The following is an 8,107-nucleotide window of genomic DNA, read 5'->3' on the forward strand; positions in this document are numbered from 1 at the left end:
TTTCTTTTCTGTTTCTCGGTAGGCGTGACGTTGGCGACCGCTGGGTTTCGGTTACTGTCCCGACTCCTGGGGGAGCCGCTGATCCTCTCACTGTGAACTCTTCATCCCCCTTGGGAAGAACAGGAAGCTCGTTGTTTCGTGCTCCCCGGCACCCTCTGCCTGCGCCTCCCTCGGCCTGTCGACTCATCCTTCTCGTGGAGCAGGGTGAACAATCAGCCGCATTGATCTCTGACGGCGGCGTGTAAGAGTGGAAGTCCCTGTTTGCTGCTTCGCATTTCTTTCCAAATGATATACAGTATATCCATATTTTGTGGAATTTTTTTCTATGGCACTTCAGACTATGCCAGTCTCCCTCCTGCAACGTAACAGCTGCTTGGATCTCCCACAGGTGAAGGTTTTCGATGTGGATTGTCAGAATCAGTTTAGATTAGTTTGTATGGGAACTTAATTATTATGAAGAATTATGAACGATCATTATGAATAATTAGGGGGTGCGGTGGCGCAGTGGGTTGGACCGCAGTCCTGCTCTCCAGGGGGTCTGGGGTTCGAGTCCCGCTTGGGGTGCCTTGCGACGGACTGGTGTCCCGTCCTAGGTGTATCCCCTCCCCCTCCGGCCTTACGCCCTGTGTTACCGGGTAGGCTCCGGTTCCCCGCGACCCTGTCTGGGTCGAGCGCTTCTGAAAATTATGAATGATTATTAACCCTAAAGGGAATCACAACGCAATGACAGCGGTGCTGCAATCACAATGGAAGTAAATGCATGGCCACGTTCATTGCATAATGAATGAATCGATCAGTCAGTCAGAAACTATTAATCCCACAGGAAAACTCTGCTTGGTACCCAACGTACATACTGCTAAGAAAAGGCACGATGAAATATCTATGTACATAAACAAATATACATGAAGAAATATATGAAGAGCCGAAACGGGGCAGCTGATAGCAGAGGGGTTACAGCTGTTACCTTCAGGTTTGAAAACTGCTGTAGAACCTTTGATCAAGGTACTTACCCTAAATTGCTCTAGTAAACTTCATGCAGCTGTATAAATGGGTAAATCACAGTAAGTAGCTTAATACTGTAAACTACTTTGGATGAGAGTTTCAGCGAAATGAATAAATGTAAATATAAGTCAGACACAGAAAGACAAGGGGGGGAGTAGTACGGCAGTATAGAGCAACCTCATTACTGAGTTTAATTAGAAAAAGAAAAAAAAAGGAATAAAACCGATGAAATTTAGAAATAAAAGTTGCACAGGTGATGAGCTCATTATTTGTTGCTGTAGTCTATGAATAAAACTCGCCAGCTATCTGGATATGGGCCACCAGGTGCCATACTGGTTAGAGCTCCCACTTTGCCATGAAAGGAGCCCGCCTCCTGCTGCAGCGCCCTTGACGAAGGTGTTTTCCCAGAACTCGAACAAAAAATTACCCTGCTATATAAATGTGCAAATTGGTGTTATAGCTTAACTTCATAAGTTGCTTTGGAGAGAAGCATCAGCAGTTCTGGGCCTCGTGGAGGAGACAGAAGTGTTCCTTAAGCACTGAAGATAGTCAGTCTGTGGGGTGCGAGACTTCTTCCGATGTTTTGGGGGTTCCCGTCGGACCGCGTGGTCCTGATGACTAAGCCATTAAGATGAGTCAGCGCCCCGAGTCAGACCCACTGTCATCTGGCATGTATTTCACATTAGTTTTACACCACTGCAGTGGGGTGACTCACCACCGGCGCAGCTATCAGCGCCGTGTCCCTGCCGCAGAGCACCACTTCATTACCCCCTTGCTTTGTTCTCCAACCTTTTCCCAGTTGGCGGAGTCCAGATGCCCCCCTCTTAGGTCCCCCTAGCATTATGTGGGCTCAATGAAGCCGTTCAGTCTGTAATGCCTGTGGTCAGTGGCTTTGCTCCATTGCGCCCCCTCAGCAGCAGTTGGTCATACGATCATGACCCAACTCCCTGCGCCGCTGAGCTCAGTCCTGCACTACCCGACACAGCAAAGGGCCCACGCGTTTCACATTTTCACCGAGTTTTACTTGCTGGATGTAGCTCGGAGGCAGCAAGATGTGGCATGAATGATTCTAGACGTTTTGCGTGGATGGGTTATGGATCCTCGGCGAGGGATTAGGAGAATTAGCAGTGTTATTTTAAAAAAACTGGAAACATTTTAAAACTTTAAAATGAGCTTTTAGTGCATATTTTATAAACTAGTGACGTCTAAAAGAGAGTTGGTTCCCTTTTCAAAGCCTGACCAAGACTACACTTAATCATGCAAAAAACTCCAGTTTGATTACTTTACTAAACTACAGAAGCATATTGATCGAAATATATAATCACCGTGTTTGCAGTCTGCTCTGCACATGCAGAGGATTGTTGGAAATTACTTACTAAGCAATCTTGAATCCAAACTTTAATGGACAGCATATTGTTTTGAATTATGTAAATTTGTGCAAATTGTGTGTGTGTTTTCCGCCATCGGTACCAGTGCCGTACCCAGAAAAAATGTTTCATTTACTGTTGAGCAGATAAAATATTACTAAGATTATTAGTTTTAAGCGCCAGCATCCTTTTTAAGATCAAAAAGCATCTTAAATTTCAGAATAATGTTTCTTTTCAATGGGGGTGCGGTGGCGCAGTGGGTTGGACTGCAGTCCTGCTCTCCGGTGGGTCTGGGGTTCAAGTCCCGCTTGGGGTGCCTTGCGGCGGACTGGCGTCCCGTCCTGGGTGTGTCCCCTTCCCCCTCCGGCCTTACGCCCTGTGTTGCCGGGTAGGCTCCGGTTCCCCGTGACCCCGTACGGGACAAGCGGTTCTGAAAATGTGTGTGTGTGTGTGTGTGTGTGTGTGTTTCTTTTCAGCCCTAACTGCAAAAGAAAAGCACATTGGCAGTTGTATGGCTGGAGACTGCCCCCTAGCGGCGGTGTGTCGCATTCTGCGTCTCCCTTCATCAGACACACACGTCTCATTTCCATTTTCATGTGTCTGCAAACAATCAAACACTCACAAGCGCAGTGGTTGTTACTGAGAAAAATTTGAATACGTATCCTTAGATCTCGGCTAAGTTTTCCCGCAATGATTCCTTGGAAACAGAACAACTGTAGCATTTAAACTAATGGGACAGCTGCTCGTGTAGTGGTTAGAACTACTGCCTTTGGACCCAAAGGTCACAGGTTCGATCCCCACCTCTGGCTGTAGTACCCTTGAGCAAGGTATTGACCCTAAATTGCTCCAGTTAAATTACCCCGCTGTGTAAATGGTTGTAAGCATGTAATAATTGTGACCTTAACAATGTCAGTTGCTTTGGAGAAACGCATCAGCTAAGTGCGTAAATTTAAACTATTCAGTACTTTTATGCTGGAATCAGACGAGCTCCATGTGTACACAGAGGGCTGTAGGCCTATTGTATGTTCTTGAGCTGATGAGTTGTAGGGTGATTGAAGACATAGTTGCAGGGTGGTAGCTGACTTGAAAAAGGAGTAGCACATAAAAAAAGGCTATGAAAACTAAAGCCAATGTAGGGGTAAAAATCAGTAATTATGATCAGCTTCAGTATCTTTCCATTGTGGATTCATTTGTATTTATGCATTATAGTACGATACAATAGACAGCGTCTGAACTGTTTGGCCCATACGGGGTCGCAGTGAGCCGGAGCCTAACCCGACAACAGAGGGCAGAAGGCTGGAGGGGGAGGGGACACACCCAGGGCAGGGCCCCCTAAGCGGGACTCAAACCCCAGACCCACTGGAGAGCAGGACCCAGTCCAACCCACTGCGCCACCGCACCCCCTATGATACAATAATTCACTTAAAAAAAGATACTGTAACGACCCACGTTTCCGTAAGTTTGAGCAGGAACCGGGTCAATTGTAACTAGTTGCATTATGGGAAATGTGAATAAAATGTGCAACCACTGGCGGAACTTACAAGCAAAATAAAGGGGTACCGTGTTTGCTAGTACATAGAGAGAAATGTGGGGGGGGGGTAAGCTGGCAGGTTTGAGGTGCAGGTCCTTGAGGAACGGGGGGTCTAAGAGCGTTATTTTGCTGTGTGCCGGTGTACAAATAAGATGTTTGACATGAACGCTGTCTGTGGTTTTTCTTTGCCCCATCTGACCCCAGACTGCCGTGTACTACAATGCATTTTCTGTAGTATGTTATTTATTTGGCTTCTTAGAGCCCCTAGAGCTGGGCTGGCACTATTGTCCTGGTATAGTAATGTCTAGCACTGTTTGCACAAGCCTTGTACAGGTGCACTTTGTGTAATCTGTGTCGGTAACTCTGTGTTGTTTTATGCAGCTCCAGGAACGTTGTTTCGTTTCGATGTGTACTGTACCAGCTGTATATGGTTGAAATAACAATAAAGCCTCTCTTGACTCTAAAGAGTAGTTGCCCCTAGACCTCACCTTTAAAACCGAAAACAATTCTTGTTGTCATGTTGGCTCGGATGACGTCACTGTGAACACCTGAGCAGACCTGTCAGGTGGGATGTTCACTTGCCCACGGAGCAAAGCCTGTGCAACATCCCTTTTTGGTCACGCGGGCCGGGTTTGATTGCTACCCCCTCGAAAAAAAGGAGACTACCTGACAGCACTTAATCTACAGCTGAAGATGAATGTGAAAATTAAAGTTGAATACTGGTAAGTTAATTGTGTGGTGTTGTCTGTGAAATTTGTTTCTGAATAACACCTGAGAGGTGAATACTGCATTGATCGCCCACAATCAGGTGTGGTAAAAATGTGATCAAAACCAACTCAGTATAACTCTTGTATAATTTGATGCATACCTTCTACATCTGAAATATGTTTGTTTGCATCATGTAGTATGATTATCCTTCTGATATGTATTTTATATAGATTTATGTGCATCTATAAGACATAAAACTGTGCACTCTCTCTCGCTCCCTCTGTATATACATAGATGTACATTGCTCAGGACAAGAGCATCTGCTAAATGATTAAATGTAAATGTAATACATATATTTCATATATTATAAAAGATAAAAATCACAGTAAGCGAAAAACTGATTAATGTTTTTTAAATATTTTTTCAGAACTTTTGTAACTTGTGGATACTTTTTGAATTTTGACTTTTTGTATTGTATGTGTGGAGATATATATATATATATATATATATATATATATTATATAGAGAGAGTGAGCGAAAGAGAGAGAGAGAATATATGCTATATATTAGCTGTGTGTAGATATATGTCCTAGATGAGAGGATTAGATGGGGGGCAGCCTACAGGGTCCTGGTAATACATACAGTATATCACCTGCCGCATGTAGGAAACCTTCGTTGCTGTTGCAGTTGTCATTCGCCTTATTGGCACCCGATGCTTGTCTCAAGGTCCCCTGGGGTCACTGTGCTGCCTTCTTAGAAGGCACCTGTAGTATAATAATTAATAATTCCATTAAGCAGTCTGTTTAACGTTCAACCTGGCTGGGGTGCCTGCAGAGGAGTCCTCCATTGGGTGCCCCGTGTGTTCCTGCGGTACAGCGGAGCTGCCCTGCTATGACACCCATTCACATTTCTGTTTAAGGTTAAGCAGGTGGATAGCATCTAACCTCTTTCCCCTGCTATGTTTCTCCCTCCCTGTCTCTGGTGCAGCGGCATATGACGCGGCAAGGCCCACTACCAGTTGCTCGCCCAGGCACTACGGGCAAGGTTCACTGGGGCGGAGATGTCGGGCTTCGTCGGGCGCAGGGGTGAGACACCCAGCTAGCAAAATATAAAAAATATAATTGCCCGGCTCGTGGCAAGTAGTGCACAAATTGTATTCCCCGAGATGTACGTCGCTTTGGAGAAAAGTGTCTGCTAAATGAATAAATGTAAGGTAAACGTAAATACAACCGTAAACCTTTTAACCCGGTGATGGAATCTCTCCAGAAAGTGAATTGTGTATACTGAGGCTACCTGTAGATACCCTTTACCGCATTTACCTAATCAAGTGTCTGCCTTTTCCAGGGAGCTTTGAGGTTGAGATCAATGGGCTGCTGGTCTTCTCCAGGCTCCAGGCTGGAGGTTTCCCTTACACTGATGATGTGAGCATCTGGAAGCGTACCTCTTTTCTTCATTTGCCACACTTCTGGATACTTTGATTATTGCTAGTGCCATATTGATTGGTTTCATGTAGCCTGTCGATTACTGTTCAACGCAGTGCTTGCCCACAGGTACTGGCTGCTGTCCAGAACGCCGCCGACGGCAAGCCCGTGGAGAAGATCACCAGAAGCCACTCGGCATGTGTCATCATATAGCCACAGCCCTTGCTCCCTGAATTCCCCAGTTGCCCCCCCATTCCATCACATCAACCCCGATTGGTCGCTTTCCCTCTCTGGGGACCAGTCAGAACACAGTAGACCAGAATTTTTGACAGACCATACCATTTCTGAGGGGTCACCAAGGAGTTTACTATCCTTCCACCACTACGTTACAAACAAAATTTAGATGATTTTCTAGAAACAATAACATATTTCTAACCTTTATTCCATTACTTCACCAGTAATGGAACCTTACTTAATGAATTTACATAAATGAAATACTGGTCCTACCTTCCCTGTTGGCTTCCCTAGAAGTGTATGAATAAAACAGAGCATAACATTCCCTGTTTCACCTGTATAGCTGGTGATTGTTTACTGTACCAATTCCGTTTACCCTTGTTGTTCCAGGGGTGAATCAGCAGCACCCCTCCGAGGAAATTTTGACCCCGTGACATCCTAACCCTCAGGTGGTCGTTGGGTCAGTTCTAATTCTCTCTAGAGCTTCAGTGTCCTTTCCTCCCACCTATACCTTGGCGGGGAGTCTAGACATTAATGACGACTAAGCTGAAACTTAAAAGGCTATAGTGGGAACTTCTCAGTCTTGACTTCCTTGTGCTTCAAGGAGCAGGGTCAAAGGTCAGGGAGGACAAGGAGACAGTAGGCTAAGATTCGCTTCTCTCTCCAAGATGTCGACACACATGGACACGCCGGACCCCCAATCCTCATTGCAGCGGACCTGGAAATGGGTTATACGTTAGCCAGCCTTTAGCTCATCAATGTCTAGGATCATGGCACCATATTGTTTATTAACCATTGGCAGCAACGATTTCTTCGAAATAATTGGTTCAAAGGTCAGGTGTACTTGTTAAGATGGAATGCAGCAGTGGGCTGAGAACCAATGCCAGAAACAAATCTGTGTAAAGCAGCAATGCCAAATTCTAAGGAAACAGTACGGCTGTCACATGTGCATCAGACATCTGGTGATAACTGTAATATCAATAAAGTAATCACGCTATGAAACATAATGTGTATTCTTCATTCAATCCTCATTATATGTATGCAGTGCTCAGAAATTTGGTATTTATATTTAAAATTCAAATACGGTTGCAAAGCGTGTCTTTAAAAGAAATGTCGTTACAAAGTGGTCAAATTCGGTTTCTTTTGGTGACCGTTGTAAGTAAACTCATAATATCAAGAATAAGGCCTTTATGTGTTTGCCCTCGTGTACAGAATGGAGAAAAATATCTATCTATCTATCTGTTTATTGGGGTGGTGGTGGCACAGTGTGTTTGGCCTGTGCCTGCTCTCTGGTAGGTTTGAGGTTCAAGTCCTACTTGGGGTGTCTTGCAACAGTCTGGCATCCTGTCCTTGGTGTGTCCCCTCCCCCTCCAATATTGCGCCCTGTGTTGCTGGGTTAGGCTCCGGTTTGCCGCCACCCCACTTGGGCCAATTGGCTTCAGACAATGTGTGTATCTGTCTATAAATCCATCCATTTACTGGTCGATCCATCTGCTTACTTATTGGCTGACCCTGTTCTCAAAGTTAGGTTTGTACACTAGGCTACTTACAATGATTTACCCATATTTATACAGCTGGCTGATTTTAGTGTCTTAATTCAGGGTACGTACCTTACTCAAGAATGCCATCATCAGTCATCTTCTACACAGAAACCACACCATCTGCTGCCACTGAATTACATTCTCAGGACAATTGAGCACAGCTGAGTGTTTGCGTAAGGCACATGCATAACGGAGGAAAGGGAGATGGGTGACTGATGACCTAAATGAAACGACAGACAGTCATGTTTCATAGCAATAGAGTTTTTTCCTTTGATCATAGAGTACAATATAAATGTGACATAT

General features: G+C 45.0%; 1 protein-coding gene across 1 annotated transcript; it reads left to right on the forward strand.

The window, feature by feature from the left end:
• Positions 1-5,608: 5,608 nt before the first annotated feature.
• LOC108937301 (migration and invasion enhancer 1-like) lies at positions 5,609-7,252 on the forward strand (the record flags this gene model as incomplete). Its single annotated transcript, XM_018757126.1, has 3 exons — positions 5,609-5,693; positions 5,953-6,029; positions 6,159-7,252. Coding segments are annotated over 3 exons (246 nt in total), but the record flags the coding sequence as incomplete, so codon positions are not given.
• Positions 7,253-8,107: the final 855 nt, after the last annotated feature.

The sequence above is a fragment of the Scleropages formosus genome, chromosome 8 (genome assembly GCF_900964775.1).
Source record: "Scleropages formosus chromosome 8, fSclFor1.1, whole genome shotgun sequence".
NCBI classification, from domain to species: Eukaryota; Metazoa; Chordata; class Actinopteri; order Osteoglossiformes; family Osteoglossidae; genus Scleropages; species Scleropages formosus.